This window comes from Lepeophtheirus salmonis, chromosome 8, assembly GCF_016086655.4.
Source record: "Lepeophtheirus salmonis chromosome 8, UVic_Lsal_1.4, whole genome shotgun sequence".
Taxonomy (NCBI): Eukaryota; Metazoa; Arthropoda; class Copepoda; order Siphonostomatoida; family Caligidae; genus Lepeophtheirus; species Lepeophtheirus salmonis.
Window position 1 is genome coordinate 17719876 of NC_052138.2, and position 21135 is coordinate 17741010.

The 21135-nt window shown below is 28.3% G+C and overlaps 2 protein-coding genes across 6 annotated transcripts in view; one reads left to right on the top strand and one right to left on the bottom strand.

Annotated features, from left to right (window-relative positions):
• The window catches only part of LOC121123099 (uncharacterized), a 325625-nt gene that overhangs the window by 51960 nt on the left and 252530 nt on the right, over positions 1–21135 (bottom strand). The gene's annotated exons all lie outside the window — the stretch shown is intronic.
• Positions 750–13978, top strand: LOC121122712 (uncharacterized). Its single transcript, XM_040717738.2, has 5 exons — positions 750–1026; positions 1175–1460; positions 10874–11038; positions 12451–13136; positions 13230–13978. The coding sequence occupies exons 1-5, from the start codon at positions 813–815 to the stop codon at positions 13811–13813; spliced, it is 1935 nt and encodes a 644-aa protein (XP_040573672.1). The 5' UTR covers positions 750–812; the 3' UTR covers positions 13814–13978.

A 21135-nucleotide genomic window follows, 5' to 3' on the forward strand; every position in this document is an offset into this window, starting at 1 on the left:
TTAATGAGTAATGGAGTTATATGCAGCATGATTACAATAGTTAAGCAAGGAATTCGTCAATACTTTGAGGAGTGGCCTAGAGATGATGACGACGACTAGTAGGCATGGGTCAACTTCTGCTAGTGGAATCTTCAATAACATTCTTTCATAATTAATTAACTCAATGTTTCCCGGAATGTACTTCCACGTATTTACAATAATTATAACTTATGAAATTATTTGCAAATAGGTAGACATTAATAATATTTGTAGGGAAGACTAGGGTAATTGCAAAAAATGATTTGACTTAGATATGACTTATTGCAGATCGTTTAAAAATAAAATTGTAACTATAAAACAAAACGTGATTTTATGAAATCAAGTACTTTGTAATTTAGTCATGCTACAGTAAGTTTTGGTTTCTCATTCTGTATTAAATAATAAAGTTGGATAAACAGTGGACGGAAAACTGCAACACACTTTGGAAATATTATGTTTACCCCTCAAAAGTCAGCAAAAAGTATTGATCTTTTTTTAAAGTAAGTTGCATTGTATTACACAATTTGAATGTAATTTTTGCAGTTAAAGTTTTTTTAATGCTTGATAAAACAGACCCGTTGCAATATTGGCCGGTCTTCCCTACGTTATATAATATCATTGACATGAAGTCACTCTTATTATTATGTATTTTGTTTTACATGTCTTGTTGTTCTTTGAATACGTTTTTTTATAACCAAAAAATGGTTAAAGCTTGCGCGTTACTAAAGTGTACATACATGTCGTATTGTTATTGTTATAAGGTTGTATTAATATTGGGATCGTCAGTATTGTAAATGATGATGCCTTCAATGGGTGTTGAAGATGTTGTGTTGTTAGTGTTTCTACAATGTTTTTTTATCACATTCGGGAATACTCAAGAATGCACAAACGTATATAAGGGCGAAGTAGTGAACTGCCACACCAAATGTAGCAACAACAGACGGCCTTACTACGTCCCTGAGGACTTATACCCTCCTGGAGCTCTTCAAGCTGGACTTTGTGTCTCAGGTTAGATAAAAATAATCGATTTTTTTTCAATTTAAATGAGATTCAAAATAATTCAGTATCAATATTTATTGTATATTATTAGTAACTTTTGAGTTTCCAAACGAAAATTTAAAATAAGCATGAAATCATATATTTCCTTTCTATTCAGAGGAAGAATGTGTTCGTCTTAATTCTATTTTGAACGATTTTGATCACTACAAAAGTGGTCGATGGATTTGCACATTGGACTCCACATGTATTCCAACGAATAGAGCTTGTGAAGATGGTTGTTATAGTCCAACTGCAATGAAACTAGTGCGACCTGATTGTAAAGGACTTGTAGGACAGAATGTGACAAAAAAGGACTCCAAAGCTCGACAAGTTCGTAAATATTGTTTGGCTGAAGGCATGACGTGTAGAGGAACTTGTGGATGGTCTGAGAAGAGACCTTATGAGTAAGATTTTATCTTTTTTTCAAACTACTTGATTCCTTCTAGATACATGAGATATTTAACATAATTTTGGTGAGTGAACACAAAAACAATATTGAAAAAAGAAAAATACAAATGTTCAGTTTATTTATTTTATATGATATACACAAACAATTATTTATTTTGTATGCATATTTTGGTCAAAAATAGGGTTTGTATTTAAATTTTTGGGATGAGTTAAGATACACAAAAATGTTAAAAATTATAAAGATCCTTCATTAGATTAATGACACTTTATTTAACCCCGATACAGTCCATCAAATATAATATATCCATCAATTTTGAATGCTTTCAGTGTAACGATGAATTTTTACTACAGCAGTGCAATTTGACCCCTTTTAGAGGATTAATAAGAATAATCTGATAATAAAATTTGACAATAATTCGTCAAAGAATATAAATGTAATCAAACATAATGACAAAACCCCTTTTTTCTTTCTTTTGCATTGACGTGCTAAATAGTTATTTACATAGTATTTTATAATTAGTTAAAACAAAAAATGAATTGTATTAATAACTGACGATGTCTGAGACATACTTATAACGATTAATAACAATAACATGAACTAAATGGATCACAAAGATGGCTCCAAAAAGACGGTTGCTAACATCAATAGCAACAAAATTATATATAATGAAATAAAGATCTAATAAAATATAAAAAAAGGTTATAACACCAAAACAGTAAACTTAAAATAAGCTAAATATTAATTTTAAATTTTTGTAAAGCTCTATTACGCTCACTTGGTTCATAAATGCTCAGGATTTTCTCATTTTTTTAAATAAAAATCCTTTTTCTTTTGTAGAAACAAAAATGTTTTTTTTTATTAATTGGTCAACAACAAAGATTTGCGTATTTTTTCAATCGAGATTTTTAATGGTTTTTTTTAAGAAACTGAAATTAAAAGCAAGTAATTGAATGTTCTAAAAAAAAAATTTAACCCATATAATACCAATGTATGTAATTACGTAAATTTTGAGTCAAAAAACTATCAAATGCAACAAATCGAGAATTCGTAAACTCATGTATCATATTTGATACGTATGTCGTAATTGACAAACAAATTGTTACAGGAAATGGTTATAACAACAGATAACGTTTAGAGAACCTTCTGAATGGTCTTAGAAGAGACCCTATGTATGATAGTTTTATGTCAATAATCATGAGCACTTCCAAAAGTAATTTTCCGATGATGTAGTCATATAGTTAATTAATTTAGGTATTTGGAGTACATTTTATATCATTACAGTTTTTTCTGGTATATTCTATTTTTCTTTATTTGTGCATACCATCAAATTCAATTTTTAATCACTTTGAAACTACATTGAATGAGTACAAATATTAACCTTACATATTAAAGTAGATCCATCAAGATTTACAATGCATTAAAATTCTTGGCAAGAGAAATACTCTGAAATGTAAGAATATTTTTGGTTTATTACTGTAGTCTAATGAAAAAAACAAAGAGAGTTTAATAATACATATATTGTATTGCCGCCTACATAAATAATTACATGTTTGTCAGAAAGGTTGAGTAAGAACACCGTTAGTTCAAGTAAAGGTTGTAATATATAGACATATACCGTTGATTAAGAATTGTAAACACCTTACTTTGTTTAAAACGTAACCTTAGGATTTTTTATAGTGTGTAGTCATTGTTTTCAATTAAATGTACATCTTGATAAATCTTTTATGTTTGTTTTTAACTGTTAAGTTGAAATGTCATAATGTGTATACATATATATGATCAACCAGTTTGCAGTTTTATATATGCAAAAATAATAATAAGAGACAACCTATGACAGAGCGATACATTGAGAAAATATATTTATTTAAAATTTTAAGCCTTAATCTTTTGGGAGATTGAGGACATATAAAGTGGAGAAAATCAGTATTTTGTAGGATTGTCCACTGACAAAGAAAAGAACAGTCAATAATTTTAATGGTAGACTTATAACGAAAAAAAAAATTGTTTGGAGGAAGAAAAATGCAGATTATAACCCCAAGAACACCATCCCCACCCTCTGGCATGGGAATGAAAGCATTATATTTGGTTTTGGTTTCTTTTTTTAGAGAAAAGAAAGACTTTCCTGCACCGAAAGGAAGAATGACTGGTTAAAGTACACTGGAAATCTTGGTCAATAATCTCCTTCTCTCATAGCTGGCCACAGAAAATGGGTCGTGATCTGAGTCTTCCAGCACGACATTGATCCGAAACATACGGTTATTATATGAAAGAAGTGTTCCGAGAAAAAAAAAATGTAAGTCGTTGAGTTGCATAGCCAGTCTCTGGTCCTCAATCTCATAGAAACTTTTATCATTGGGCAAACTTACAAAACTGTTGAGGGATCATATACTTATTTCCTTAATGTATCAACAGGGCCATTTTATCAAAGATTAAAAAAGCTGTAGCCACAAATTTATGTTACAATTGTGTATTGGTTCATTACGTTCATTTTTGGAGGTGTCTAAGTCAAATCAGCTCCTAGGTATTGAGACAATAGCTAAAAGTGTTGCAACTGACCCCAATATTCCCCTGAATAATATAAAAATGTATTTTTAGAAATGTATCTACAATCTACATAAACCAATACTTTATTCTTCATTTTGTTTCCTTGAATTTCTTAACAAGCACAACATTTTCAAAAGTAGTTTTCAAGTCCTTTATGTATCTACTTAAAAATATCCATAATGCAGAAAATAAAAACCATCCACTAAAGTCATATTTCTATGCAAATATAAAATTATTTTTAATAATAAGCTTAAAATCATAAGTGCTGACTGAATACATTTTGTGCATAATCCTATTAGCATTTATCAAATATATTGAAACACTCTGTAAAACAAATTTAAGAATATGTTCACACATACTTAGTTATAAAAAATTATGTACACTAACTTATTGGCAGTTATTTATTTAGCCCTCCGTTACTTCCTTAACGTGTTTTCTACCCCTTGTGCCGACATATTCTAAATGGTATTTTTGCTACATCTTCTATGTAAATAAGTAATTTTTCTTGAATCCAATTATTTTGAACTGACTGACTTCGTTAGTTTCAAAAGTTATTGACAAGTTATGGAATTAATTAAAAATGTTTCTAAGAATGTTTTTTTATATTTTCTTATTATTTAATTCAACGATGAACGTGTAAAAGAAAGATTAAGTGGGAGGTGTCTCATTCTGTATAGAAGATATGATTTAAGAATTATCAGGTATTTAATAAAATAGCACATAGGTATTAAGTTTGTTCACTGATGCTTATAGTTTCATTTATAATAACTACCAATGTAGTTTTATTTTAATGTCGTATTTATGCTGGGACTTGAAAGGAAGTAATAAAGAGTTAATCACGCATTGATCGAATGTAAGAATTTGATTAGGAGTATATTTGACGAGCATAACATACATAATGAAATAAATATATATTTCTTAAAAGGAACCATTTATTTGCTTTTGCAAAAAAAACCAAAAAACTTTATGATACAAAGGCGCTAGTTTTGGCTAAATAGCATGACAGCATGATTCTGTCATTGTTCTAAATTTTTAGATAAATATAATAATTATTTGTAAATTGGTTTCTAATATTTTTCATATAATTTTTCCATGATTGTTAGCTTTACTAAAAAATGAATTTTTCATGGAAATACCCATACTTTTCAATATAACTAAAGATTTGATTACGCAACCAAATACTTTTTTTTTTGCTTATTAAATTCAATTTTAAAATAAACTGTCTCCAAACTATCCCTTGTGATATTACTCATTGTTGCAATATTGAGTATGACTTAGACATACTTATGACAACCACTCATTTGTTCAATAGGTTTTTTTCTTTAAAAAAAAGCTTTGCAAATTATTATAACTTAGTCAAAAATTGACTTAATAACGATGACGAATCAGTTTTTTTGTATGAGTAAGTAGAAAATATTTTGACAATTAAATTATAGGCTTTACCATTGTATATGGAAAATATGGTCATTCATTTTATTGTATATTTAGTAATAAAGAAATATCTAGTGGGAAGTTTATTTGATTGATAATATATAAAGTTGTCGAAAATATGACTAAAAAGGGATATTGTAACAATTTATTTCCAAAGTTGTTATCATAATTATACTATTCTTGAAGAAAAATTTTTTAAGTATAAAGTAATCCCTAATTTGGGTGATTATGAAAGATCAAGAATAATACTGATTTGGGAGTTATATAAGTAAGTCCTTATTGGACTCGGAGTAGAATTTTTTTTTAAAAGACGTTCTTTTTTCTATCTACTCATTCATTAATACATAGATCATCTTAATCTTTTTAAATAATGAATTATTGTATTTTTTTTAATATCATATATAGTATTTTCCCTACATTTTACCTCCTCAAAAATTTTAAGGGAGTTGATCTTATTTTTATAAAATATATTATTTATTGAATTTCATTTTTGAAAGTATAATATGATCAATTATTTAACATCTTGAAAAAAACTGATAAAGCCAACCATTTCATGGATTTGAAAAATTCCCCGTACTGAGTGTAATAAAAAATATCTGGAAAATATATTTTAAAATGAATAATCATAATTGACTATTTATCAAATTTGGCAAGTATACATAAAACGTTGCTCATTAATTTTACGTTATTAGAAAATCAACAAAATTGAAATTATTCTAAAATATTTTGAATTTCATATTCAATTCTATCATTTCTTGACGCGTTAATAACAAAAGTATTATTAGTTTTTTCGGATCAAATCTAGTTTTCAATAATTTTCAACTATTAAAAGAACTGGTTTTATGAGTATCTACACACATATGTTAGTTTGGATATTTTTCTTTTCTTCAAAATATACAGGATAATTTCCTTTTACAAAATATTCATATTCATATTGAAGAATTCGGTGGAGGAATATTTGAGGGTTATAGTTCAGATTAAAGGTCATATAGTGGATTATCAAACAATTTTCTCTAGGATTTTGCAGGGGTATGAAAATACAATTTACAATTTTACAATTATTTTCGAAAAATTATTCCAAAAAAATATTTATGTTCCATCGAGTAATTAAAAACTTTTGAGAGCAACTATAATCATTATTAGTTTTTGTTTAATATAATAATAAGAAAAGTGATTTTAAGTATTTACGTACGCCTTACACTGTATAGGTTATTAAGAATACAATTTATATATATATTAAACAGTAAGAAATGGACCAATCGGCCTGAAAGTTGTTATGTGTTCTTCCAAGAGATGCTCCTAACTAACATAAACACGATACGAGCCAGTAGTGCCATCCCTCAGATTTTTCAAAGGACCCTTGTAATTATGACATAAATTGATTTAAAAAAAAATATGTTATCTTTATTAAAATATTATAATGCATTTTATTTATGGGGAGAAAATCCAAAAGGTCTTATCATTAAAGTATAGCATTAATAAATAAATCCATAGAAATTCATGCGAATGAGACCTATGTGAAATTATTATTTTAAATATAATGCATCATATTATTTTCCTCTAACTTGGCCTAGGAATTTTTGAAATAATAAATGTGCAGTTTACGACACACCCGATGAATTAATTAAGTGATTTATCAATTAAAAAGAATATAAAACTTTGTATAAAAATAATTTCTTTCTTTGTCAATAGAAAAACTTTTTTTGACATAAATTGACGATATAACTATTCAACAAAAATTTCAACTTTTTTCCCCCATTAACTTAGATGGTGTGCTCTTAAATGTTTTTACCCAAAGAAATATAAAAAGGACATGGATAACCAAAAAAGTCTGGATATGTGGCCTACAATTTGTTTTTTTGAAAAATAATTTGGTGGTATTTTTAGCTAAGAAATATGTAAATATATGAAAAAAAGCATAAAATATAGCTTGTAGGTAGATGTTTCCAAAATCAAACAATATTTGAATTATGAATATTTCTTTTGCTAAATTTCATACAAGTACAAAAAATTAAACTCTTTTTTAAAAATCAAATAAATTTCTCATTTTTGATCACATTGAAAAAAAAGTAATAATAAAAAAAAATTAAACTTATTTCAGATGTGTTGTTTGAAAAATTTGTTTTTGTATTTGATTAAGTTTTGAAAATTATGGATAGTAAATAAAGAGTCGCCATCTCTATGGACAACAAATACATAAATTTTTGGCTATTCAGCTTATTTTTATGTTTCTAGATGTAAAAACAGTGAGGAACACGCACCTTTTCAATCCAAGTGCAAAATTTGATGATTTGTATAATTCATCGAAGAGTACAACCGTAACAAACTCCATTTAAAAAAAGTCCTTCCATAATACTTATTGAATTGATGTACCAAACTCTTAATTTTGATCCACACATCAGTAAAATTATGAAAAAAATTGTCAAATAACCCATTTAAAACGTTATTTTGAATCAAACATACCTAACATGTATTTGCAATGTATGTTGTACAACTCTTAGCATATAATTTAAAATTGCTGTAAGCCTTTAAGAATGGGATTTTTTAAGCAAACGTATGAACAGCTGATGGTCATATACATTATCAACTCAGAAAATATTATTACAACACAAAGAAAAGTACATTTTACCTAATTGGCTTAAATCAACATTTGTATCCCATAAAAATTTACTATTTAACCTGGGAATATTAGATAATTTAATAATAACTAAAGCTTATTCTGCATAAAATATAACAAACACTATAATTATGATCTATTAAGGCTTGTACATGATTTAAATTATGACCATGTAGTAGGTACGGTTTTTTTTTTTTTTTTTTTGTAATGCAAACTGGGTATTTCATATCATCGTGAAGGTTGAAAACTTGACATGTAATATTAGAATTTTTTTTTTTTTTTGCAATGATTCTTCAAAAAAAAAAAAAACTCTTTTGAGTTACTCCCTCCCCTAATTATTACAATTATTTTTCAATTATAAAAGTCATTGCATGACTCAAAGGTAAAAGATTTTTGTTTTTTCTCACTTTTAAAACGTTCTTTCTATAGAGGCGACAGGATGTGCGACTGATTGAGCAAATATATCAACTGACAAAAAGGGTATTGTATGACGTCACATTGGTTTGTTTTTCTTACATTGGAAATTCCAACTAGAGAAATGCACGGCGTTACCTCGCTTACAAAAAGATACCCAGTGTATATTTTTATCAACTATCGATTCCGTCGTCTCGCTTGATACGTCATTGCTATTTCATAATTTATTATTTTGAAATATCACTAAGTAATAGGTTATACAATACTTATGCTCTGTTTCCAAAAGGACATGAATACAGTTTATTGTTGATCCCTCGTCGTATTTATTTATATTAGGGATTTTATTATTTCTATGTAAAATAGCTATCATATAAAAATACAAATGTATAGCTAAGCTTTTAATAAAAAAATATAAGAATAATATAACACAGTAACGAATAAAATACTATGTAGGACTTTAATATTATTACATATGAAAGGTTGCGTGATACCATAAAAGTAACGACAAGAATGATATTCAACTCTGATTGACTCAGATGCAGGTAATGAAAAGTTAACCAAGCAACTTTTTACTTAAGCCGACGTTAAAATTAAAATAGACAGGAGATAAAAGAATACTCAATCATACCTTGACATACGATTTTAATTAACTTCTTTACTAAAGTTCGTAAGCAGAAGCAATTTATCTTAACTCTAAAAAAATTATACTTGAAGTGACTCTCGCGTTCAATAACCAGCTCTCAACCTCCTCGTATCTTAATACAAACTAATATGTTGTTGAACCCGAATCTCAAGGTATTACTCTTTCTTTTCTTTCACGCTATGTCATAGCCGATCTTCATTGCTGCAGAATGAAGACATTAATTTACTACAGCCTTATTATGCTGTACTGCCCATCAAAATCTCTTTGTCGTCTCTATGTATTAATTTTGATATGGTCCCTCCCTATAATTTGATTTTTCTGAAGACAAAAAATAAATCTAGACTACCCTTGTCAGTTAATTTATCTTTAAGTATGTAGAGATGATAAATAGACCTATTTTAGAATTTTTTTGGGTCGTTTCTTGAAAAAAACAAAAACCAATAAATCTAATGTTTTTTGATGAAGTTAATTACGTTACAATAGCTATAAAATAATACTTACATTTGTAAACTTTGAGTGTACAAGAAATAATGAAGAAAAATGTATTTTTAATATGAGTCTTACCTATAAAAACAAAAAGATAAATTGTATAACATATTAAAAATTAGTTGATTCTTCAATAAGTGTAAAAATATACTTAAAATAGTTATTAAACCAGTGAAAACGAATTTTTTTTATATATTTAACTATTTATTTTTCAATTTATAGTAATTCTGTAATGTAAGTGAAATTAAAGAAAAAGGCCCACTGATTTGAGATTTTTAACATTTATAAATATAAACTGAAACCTATCAATGGATAAATATAGTACAGTGTTTTTCAATTTTCTTACTACTTGAGAAAACATCAGGATATCAATGCACCATAATTATTTAAAACTTATAAAAAATATGTAAAATTTTGAACCTCCTTATAGTACATATTTATTGTACCTTCACTCTACCTACTCAAGCCTCCGCGTACCACTAAAGCGGAGTTAATGTACTGCTAGAAGTGCATGTACTACAATTTGATAATCACTGAAAAAACGGTTCCAATATATAGAGAGTAGAACGTTCTTATTTACTCGTAAGATCATTTTTTGTAAGTGGGTCATCTTGAAGAATACATAAACAACCATATTATATAATAATAATCACACATTATTTTACAATTTTTAGAGTTTATCTTTGATTCATGTTTAAATATATCAGCTAGATTATAAATCTTTAAAAAAATTGGTTCCATAAATAATATATATGTGTGGTAATACAACTTATTCCATGCGATTCTTCTAAATGTGGTTGCTCAAAATATATGCCAAATCTATGTTACTGTTTGCCTCTTAAATATATGTATGTTCTTGATATACTATAATATATAAATAATTTTAAGAAGCTGATCAAGGTAAAGATTTACGTTTTTTGTCAAAAGTATTTTTTTGATAACAATGTATATACAATATACGCATACAAAATGATAATCCTTCATTTCTACTAAATCCAGATAATGGTCACAAAAGAACCTTAGAAAGGTATGTTCTAATGATATTTGGTTGCTTTGATATGAAATATATATTATACATAAATATTTTTTATTAAAAATGAAGTCTTAAAGTGCATATAATTATAACATGTATTGACCATTTACGAAAAAACGAAAAAAAAACCATTTCAACATAATTTCATGGGTTTTTTTTTGTATACATTTATAGCATGTGCTAACCAATATCCGTCACTGCTGCATTAGTTTGATAATCATTTTTTATTTTTGTTTTCAGAAAAACATTATCAACCCTTGATAAAATATGTATACCATTTTGCGATCGAATAACAGAATGGCAATGTGGAGATCATAGCTGCATTCCAAAGAAGAAACCTTGCGAGAAGAAATGCCCAAAACACCATTTTTATTGTGAAATTGATGAAGAATGTATTCCTCTAAGGTGAAAAATAAGAATTTATTTTATTGAGTAACAAATGCATAGAACGACTTAGTGATATGAAACAAAATGGGATAGCATTGGCAATAATTTAAATAATTTTATGGTACCAAATTATCATAATTTTGCATTGTTTTACAACGGGAATTCAAGGTTTGACAACTAATTGGGAAAACTGGATTTTCTAACTTTTTCACAAAAATAAATGCTAGATATTATATCCACAAAATGACAATTTACTTTGTATTTGTTTGCCTAAAGCTTTACAACAAAGTAGCGAAACGAATTCCACGTGGTCAATATTTGTAAAAAGGTAGATGCAATTCATTATTTGCCTCAAAGAGCGACAAATATTAATCGATAACTAACTACGCAGTCTCCAATGTATCTCTTTAAGCTAACAGACAAATTCTGCTAGTTGTATTAATACTATAATTTGCCCCAGGGACGTAAACATTTATCTGGTGAACTTTAATAGCTTTTGTATAGTACAAAACAAATGACATATATCTCCAATTAAATATGTCACATCTTTAATGTATATCTCAACCTTTTTTCCAAAAAGGAACATAAAAATGGCTCGAAATGAATAGGTAGTTAAGCGATTCTTCTCAGCGGTGAAATTATTATTCGTAATTATACCATTAGTAAATATTTATTTACTGCAAACCAATAGCTAACTTGAAATCAACGAATTAACGTTCAGGACCCTGACAAGGTGAAAATAACTAGAAAAATCGATAAATTTCTTAAGAAAATGATATATGTTATTGACCAGTTTAATTTAAATAATATTACAAAATTTGTGGAAAATGACGTCATTGACTTACTATTAACTAACTCAGATTCATTTTTCTTTTTGATTTTACAAGGAGTGTTGATAATTTTCGTAAGGATATTTCAAGTAAAATATTTTTTATGAAACAATTTATTCTTAATGTATATTATTTAAAGGTATTTACGAAACATTTAATTAATGAGATATTAATGTCCAATCTATCCCCCCCCCCTCACCCCCGCAACGAAAAAGTGAATAAAAACATTTAGTTAAAGAAATATGAATTATGATGAAATGAAATGTTGTTTTCTGATATAAAATGTGGAAGTCATTCAACACTTAAATGACTTAACCTCTTTTTCTTGAGAATAAAAGTAGATATAAACACGTAACTGAAAAATAAACATTTATCATTGTTAACCTTTTCAAAAAGTATTGTGACTAAATGATGAAATTATATGGGCCTTGCGTATAACAATGAAGTAGGGTGTTTCAAAATGAAAAAATATAAAATGAATTTTTAATTGTAAGACGGTAAATTAGGTTTCGTGATAAATGCTGTCTCTTACATAATGTATTTAAATGACTAATGAAATAGAATTTTTAAAATCTAATGAGTTATTTAAAAAAAGTCTAGGTGGGTTTGTGATGGATCAAAAAATTTGGGATGTAGTGATAAGAGTGACGAATTAGAATGTGGAACATGTGCAGATGGAATGGTGCAATGTGATGAGGATGGTGGAAAGATTCGTTGTAAAACTTCTAATTTTAATGTGACATGCAATGGAGAATGTTCACTCGGTTACTATAAATGTGGAGAGGGAAAGTGTGTTTCCAATAGGGAGTCCTGTGAAGGCAAATGCATGAAGAAGAGCATGTACAAATGCAAAAAACAATGCTATGAAGCCGAAGAGCGCTGTGATGGAGTGAGAAATTGTGAGAATGGTGCTGATGAAAAGAGCTGCAGCGGTTGTAAGGATGGAAGCGAACTATGTGGCAATCGTCTCATTTGTAAAGGAAGTTTTTGCGGTGTGACGGAAGAGTCTGAGGAGAAAGTTCCTAAGAAGAGACCATCCTCTCCAGAGGATTGCAGTTGTGATCAATACTGGTGTCCAAGCGAATCCAGATGTGTGCCTCGAGATATAACAAAAATTCAAACATGTGATGGACTCCTGAGTGGGTATCCTTCAGTTGATCAAACAGTGTTTAAAAATGTGAGTGGATCGGAGTGTGATGCTGGTATTTGGGAAGGAAATGTATTCAAACAAGGAAGTTGTTTACCTGATAAAATTGGGCTTTGTCCCACTTCCTTTAGAGTTTCTGGTAATTAATTTTGTGAATTACTCTTTCAAAGAAACTAGGAAGTTAATTCAAAACACATGCGATTAAATAACATAACCATGTTTATATCCACAGATAATGCCATCAAACTCTGGAGTAAGTGTGGAGGAGCATGTTGGAGTCGAGATATTGTTGGGGATAAAGTTCCAAAGCGCTATGGATATGGAATGTGTCATCAGGAAAGCTTCAATGCTCTTTGTTCAGGAAAGTGTAAATATTATAAAGCATGGTTTTGTGGAGAAGATATCATTTGTACGGATACACCTTGTGAAGGAACTTGTCCAGAAGGACTCTACTTATGTAAATCCGATAATATATGCATGCTCAATGAAGAAACTTGTGATGATAAATGCCCAGATGGAAATTTTAGATGCGGAACAAAATGTCTACACCCTAATAAGGTTTGTGATGGCTCTACCGATTGTTCTAATGGCATGGATGAGAATCCTAAGTTTTGTAAATCATGTATTGTTGGACAGAGTCTTTGTAATGGAAAGCCTCTGTGTTTAGATCAAAAATGTAATGAAAAATGTCAAACTATGCAAGACGGAACTTCATTAATTGATTGCGGATATGAAAGCGAAAGAAACATTTGCTCCATTGGTATAAGTTCTTGCTATGAGTGGATGACTAAGAGATATGGCTCAACGGGAGTTTAAGCAAACGATATTCCAAGGCATTCACGTTGAAATAAATATATCAACTGAGAGCAACCTCTAACAACAACCAAAAAATAATAATTATTGTACATTACATGATATTGTAATATATATTTAAGTATAAAAATAGACAAAGAAATGTAAAATAAAAACCAAATCAGTATATTTTATTACCCAATTTAAATATTATTTATGTTAGTTAGCTTCAAATTCTTTGAACCACTTTGCATAAATATATTACTTGGAACGTCCATTAAGTTATTCAAATGAAATATATTTTAATAAGACTTACATAAATATCCTTAAATCATTATAACTTTGTATGAAAATTAACATAATTAAGTCATACGATATTTTTTTTTACAGATTCAACTTCCCTTCAATTATTTTAAAGAATATATTCAATAAAGAAATACAACTTTTAATGATCATTTAAAGTTATATGACACTTCTATGTTTTGAAGAACAAAATATTGTTATTTACGGAACATTCTATCAGCAACGCGCAACCTCTTACATTTTTATTTTCTTAGAAACAAAGTCAACCATATTTTACTTAAACCAAAGTTAAATATTAATTAATAGGTTAAATTTAACGCATTGATCATAAATCTGTTAATATTTTTTTGTATCAAATCTGTGTCAACATGACAAAAATATATTATTTGTAATATTTTATGTAAATTTCAAATAGGGTTTCATATTTCATGTGGGAAGATTTACTCCTGATGAAAATAATTGGAATGTAAAAAACCACCTTGTAAGGGTTTTGTTTCAAAAGCAATACCAGCTTGATTTTTTGTTTGTATATGAATAAATGAAGTTCATTTAAAGAGTGAGTAATTAATATATCATTTAGAAAAAAAAATGTTTCACTGTTTCAAAAAAGTTTAGTTAAGTAATAATATTGATTTTCGAGGTTTTTCTCCGGTTCAGGGTGAGCAATTATATCGGTCCTGGTTTTGGTTCTTTCATTTCAACGGTTTCAGTTCAGCTTTGTCGGTCCAGTTCTTTTTATACATCCTCAGTTTGCTAACAAGTGCTGAAACCAAGAGGCTTCGCTAGAAAATTAGGGCCTCATAAATAATATTCTATACAAATAGTAGCTACATTATACGCAGAATAAGTAGTGCCCCAATTTCTAGCAGGGGCCCCGAAAGCTAAAGTTGCTTAAGACAATGGTTCTCAAAGTGGGGCTGTGAGTGGAGGCTGGGGGGTGCAGGAAGATGGAGAGTTGAGGAATGCTTTCAGTCTACACATAAATAGATAACATGTTTCGTATAAAGAGGGCCTAAGCTATAAATGTATAATTTTAGGGGAGCCTTGGTATAGTATAGTTTGGAAGAATCTGGCTTAAGAAATATTATAGGGCTCGGACAAGCTTAGTAGCGGACCTAGATCTATAATCTTCCCATCCCTTCCTTCTTTTATTTACAACATCTGGTACCTAAAAACACTTTTCCAGATCCATAAGAAGCCCTGAGCTATTTGGAACACATATAATACTGTCTCACCCTGGCGAAGTAATAAAATCATTGGAACACGCTGCAATTGCTGAAAATAAAAACTCAGAAAATTGACTTATTGATTATAGCTAATTTATTTTTTATAATATATATTGTATTTTGTTTATACATTCTATATAGGAAAAGAACGGGAACCGCTTGAACCCAGAGCCACTAGACTGATAAGGGCACAACCTTGTTGATTTTTGCTTATCTACTTATATGGTCATTTAAGATTTTTGAACTAACTTAAATATGATATTTAACATTAAGCTGTGAAATCGTCATTATGGAATGAAACAATTATATTTAACCTTTTTATCAATGGTTTATTATCGTCATTAGGGAAGTCTCAGTTTTTATTTATTAGGTACAGTTCAGTCCAGTCTTAGGGTCCGTCCTTTCAGTCATTGGACAGTTCCTTCGGACTCTCAGTACAAGAACTGATTTAAAAAAGAAGAAATGATGTTAATTGACATAATCAAGAGCCAAACTAACTAAATGCGTTTTACAACTGATATGCATGAAGGACTGGCTAGGATTGGACCAAGACTGAACTCGACGGGACTGTAGTTTTCAGTCCTTAAAAAAATCGATACAACACTAATCCACATTATCTAATAATGTATGTACTAAATAGTTGAAGTCATTTACTATTGTTTTCAAATGAGACAATGTAAATTGACCGACAGATTTCATCAAATTTTTTTCAATCTCTACTTTTATTATTGTTTTATTCATTAAAAACTACTCAAACAGTTGTTACTTACTCATCAAACAGTAGTTTAGAAACTTTTATTTTCATAGGAAAATATATAAAGTACTAATTAAATAAATATGTTTTATTAAATTGCATATCCACCCTTATACGTAGTTAAACACTAAACATTATTTTAATGATGAATTAAAAGAGCTTAACTCCTGAAATTTTAAACATATATACTTTATAGCCGTAAAAGCAAAGTCTGAAAACTTCAATGACTTATGATTACTTAATAAAAAGTTACAGTCATTTTTATGTATTAAAAGTGGGGGATCTGGACTATTAGTTTAACTGTTATTGATACAAAAATTACTCAAAGTTGATAAATTATAAAATCTCTATTGTTTGCCTATTTATACATATTTGTTTATTTCCTTTTTTAATACAATATAAATCAAAAACACGGAATTTTAAAAACTTATCCACTTAACCTCCATTTTAACATATTAAAAAATTATTATAGCTACTGAAGTAACCTTTGTATTTTTTTTTTTTTTTTTAATGTTCCTTTAATGGGTAAGATAGAGTTGCACTGATTAAGTATAAGTAAACATTATAGTACTACAATTACTCCATCTAGCCTAGGAATCTTTTGGTGAAATCCATATATATATAGTATATTTCTTTCTCTAGGAATCACCGGGGCGCGAACGTACATTTTGTATTTATATCTTAATTTTTCCAAATATATAGAGACTTGGCAATAGCCTTATGGTGAATTCAATATAGATGTGTTTACTAAAATATAACCATTTTGCAAAAATTAGTTGAAACATGTTGATCTGCAAGACTCTATTTATTAAGCTTTCCATAAAAGTTGAATATTCCGATGTGTTTCTATCTAATTGTATTTACCCTATGAGGATAACTGAATATAATATTATTAAAGAACTTAACCTTTAAAAATGAACACAATATATAGGGTTAGTGGAAATTGGAAGCATTTTTGGTATGCAAATACAAAAAACGAAAGTTAATAGGGTGGGCTAGAGGAGATGTAGCCCCACCCCTTCAATTAAGGAATTTTGCTTAATTACTAGAATTTTTTTTGGTCAGGATAAAAAAATTATACGAAAATAGGGGTAAAAATATTTTCCTTTGGGTAAATTATGCAACAAAAGTACAAATTTAATTTTTCTGAATAACTGTGGATGTTTCAAATTTTAATCAAAAAAGTTTAAATTTATCTGAATAAAAATAGATTTTGAATTTTTTTCCCAAAAATCTATATTAAAATTATTTTTTCCAAAAATTTAATTTGCGTGAATAGTTGTAGATTACTGAATTTTTTTTTCAAAAAATTAAATAATAGAAAAAAATTTAAAAAAAAATTATTTTTCCTGAGTAGTGGTGATTTTTTAAAATTTAATAATAAAAAATTGTATATTTAATATTTAATTTATGAAATTTTATTCCAAAAATTTAATTTTTCAAATTGTTTTCCAAAAAATTTAATTTCCTGTAAATAGCTATGGATTTTTGAAATTATTTTCAAAAAATGTCATATTTGAAATTTAATTTTTGAATTTAAAAAAATATATACCATATATAATTCCAAAAACCAAGTCCCACACAAAATATAATCTTGCACATGCCCCTAGAAATCAACACAAGTCCCACTTAAGCTATGTATTATGTATTAAGCTAGAATATAGGTAGAAATTACTCGGTTTTTGAACCTCCATTCATAAACATGCATACATACGAGGGATAACTTCGTTATATAAATATAATCTTTGCTCTGCTGGATATTTGAATTGAATGAATTTTTCAAAAAATCTTTCATTTGGGGAATGGAAGATACAGCCCCTACATATATCATGTACACAGTATACAATTTATAAAAAATTAGGCCCTCCTAAAACTCTTGCCCTTCCCCCTAGTTTAAAGTTAAAACTACACCTATGTCTAGGAAGCCAAATCAGCTAATTTTATATAAATAAATAAATTATCTTTGTTTCTTCATATGTTAAATAATTATCTTTATTTCCTAATTTTAATATTGGAAACTTATTTTATGGATTTATATAATTGATAAATATGATATACATTTTAGTACTTTTTATGTAATACATGACTTAGAATTGGATTGTATACTCAAAATATTTTATGATATGATAATGCAATAATGAATAATTTGTTTCTATCTGATTAATGTTGTATAGGATTTGATAGTGTCTTATATTATAATGCGAAAGTGTAATACATAAAATAAACATACAAAAAATTGTAACGATCATTAGAAAAGTTAAAAAAGGTATATTTATGTTATATCAATTATAATCTCTCGAAATAACAGCGAGTGTCTATTTCAAATTTGGATAATGAGTTACAATGTTTAGAATATGTAACAAGTGATCTTGCTTTAATCACTTTAAAAAAATTATCAGACGTCCTTCATGGAGAGTTTTGGTGGCCCAAAACTTCAAAAAGACCATGTTTTTGATTGAAAAAAAGGCATTATATTCTTCTTCTTTTTTTTAATTCATCTCAAAATACTTTTAACTAAAGAAAGGTCATTCTAAAAAAATATAATAAGCATTCTTTTTCTAAATAGACGACATTCAAAAACATAAAATTTATTAAAAGTGGGCATTGAAAAACATCTTCTAAAAAAATTTGGTTATTTGAAGAAAAAAAAAACGAATGGAAATTTTTTACATAAAAAAAAATTATTATAAAAAGTAAACACAATTTTTAATTGAAAATTGAATATTTAACTATCACGATTACGTCTTACAAAGATTACGATTTACGTTTTACACTATCCGTTTTGCTTAGAGTACGGCAATAATTAAGGCTGACCTAAATTATATCAAGGATATAACTGAATTTTTAAAATATAATATAGTGTAATAATAAACTTCAGTATTACCAACTTTACTTCAAAAAGCTTCTTATCTTATATTTTGCATGCTCAAAACTTCATCAAGTATAAAATTCCAACAGGAATTGTTATAGTAATTTTATTCTATAACAATGAGCTTAATTGTAATGTGTCTATCATGCAAGTCCGTTTAAAAAAGAAAAATATACTTCAACTCATAGTGAATTATAATGTCTTAAATTAAATGGCTAATAATTATAAGGTTTGAGCCTCATGTACTTATGTCAGCTTGAAAAAGATACTGTTTTAGATGGAATAAAATAAATTCCTAAGCATATTGAAATGCATTAAAATTGACTTACCTATATTATGTACAATATACGTACAAAAATTAACGTGACAATTTATTAATTCTTATAAGTATTAAAGTTTGGTGGAGCACCCAACTCCAAATTATCTATTAAAAATTTTATAGACTGAAAGTGATGCACCTTTTTGGTTATAATTCTTCATAAATATTTAATGCTATTTATATACAAAAATGCTGATTTCAATTATTCATATAAGCTATAATTTGGGGGTCTTTACATATTAAAGTATCCAATAGGCATAAGCAAACTAACAATATATATTATCCACAAGGTGGTGTGACAGATTATAGCTTGTTGTAGCTATTTTTTTTTGTTTTTATACATGGTGCATACTGAGAACGATTAACACAGAACTATATTTCTTTATTAAATCTTATTAATAAAACAAAGTTTATCTTTATGTCTGAATATATTGAAAATATATCGTGCTCCCTACTGTATATCATAAACATATTTTAATCTAAGAATAACAATGAAATGCTATCTGAAATTGAGTTGTGAATTATCTTCTTTCAGCAATTCGGGAAGTCGAAGACATAATCCTATGCATCCAATTACGAGATAGATTTAGTTCCCTAATCCATCCATTACACCTTGACAACGCAGAGACCTCTTCTGAATTAGAAAAATTCATTTTCAAATGCCAAGGAACGGGCAGATAGTGTACTTTGGCATGTCTAATAAGAGGACATTTAAACTTCCCTGTAAAAAACAACAACAGAGTGAACACCAATATCATGTATTGTTAGCAGATTTTTGTAAGTGCCTCCCATTCCAAAGACAAAAGGTCACATAAATTCTTAAAAAAGGTTTCTTTCCAAGATTCTTATGAATGGGAGTGGAAGTCGCTTTCCATAGAACCCTTTTTGTTGCAGCAAGCATAGGGGAAAAGTCGTCGATATATCCGTTTATGAGATCAGTTCCATGTATAACATATTCATAGTATGTAATTGATGTTATCACATATCTCCACTCCATGTTGGGATTCTTCGTTATATCAACAAAAACTTTCGAATAAATTTTTGTGATTATGTCCACAAAAGATTTGAGCCCAACACCAAACGATTTCTTGGTCTCTTTAAAGCAGAAATGTAATTATGATTAAAAAGATTATCTAACCAATAAATTTCCTCCAATATGGCATCCTCCGCCAATATTGGTAAAGATATAGCCCTATACAAAACATTTGGAATAACAAAAGTGGTAAATAGGTCTATTCTTTTTTTAAGGTTAAAATTGCGCCAGCCTTTGATAAAATTATTGACTCTCGTTTTTAGTTCCAGCCAATTTATTTCTGAGGTACCAAAGCCCACCCATTTAATACCTAAAACAGTTATCGTTTTCTTGGTAGAAGAATTTGAAATTTTCAAACCTTTTCCCGGATGCCATAAGCCAATCAGGAGAATTGCAGTCTTTGATTTATGGATTTTCAATCCCGACTTTTTTCGAACGTTGTAAAATAAGATAAGATAATTTTTTTTTCTTTAAAATTGAGCTTTCGAGTTCGCTTCTATCATAATTTATTATACTTAATCAGTGTAACTCTATGTAACCAATGAAAGGAGTAAATAAAAAAACCAAAAGAAAGTTGTAACATACGATTGACAACTCTGATTATTGGACTAAGAGGAGAGGAATCTCGACTCTTTCTTGGGATAATTAACACCTTTGAAGGATCTTTAAAGTAGATTGAAGGATAATATTATGTGTAAGAGGTTGTGAGTTCGTCTTTTATTGAGTATACAAAGTGTGAGAGATGTTAGAGTCGATCCGTGTACTGAGATTTAAACCTGGATGGGATCCCATTCCATTACTCTTTCTTGCATTGACCTTGAATAATGAAATGATAAATACTT

Coding starts and splice junctions, on each gene's coding strand:
- LOC121122712 (XM_040717738.2), top strand. CDS start 813: ATGATGATGCCTTCAATGGGTGTTGAAGATGTTGTGTTGTTAGTGTTT. Junction 1,027..1,174: donor AGCTGGACTTTGTGTCTCAG/GTTAGATAAAAA, acceptor CTTTCTATTCAG/AGGAAGAATGTGTTCGTCTT. Junction 1,461..10,873: donor TCTGAGAAGAGACCTTATGA/GTAAGATTTTAT, acceptor TTTTGTTTTCAG/AAAAACATTATCAACCCTTG.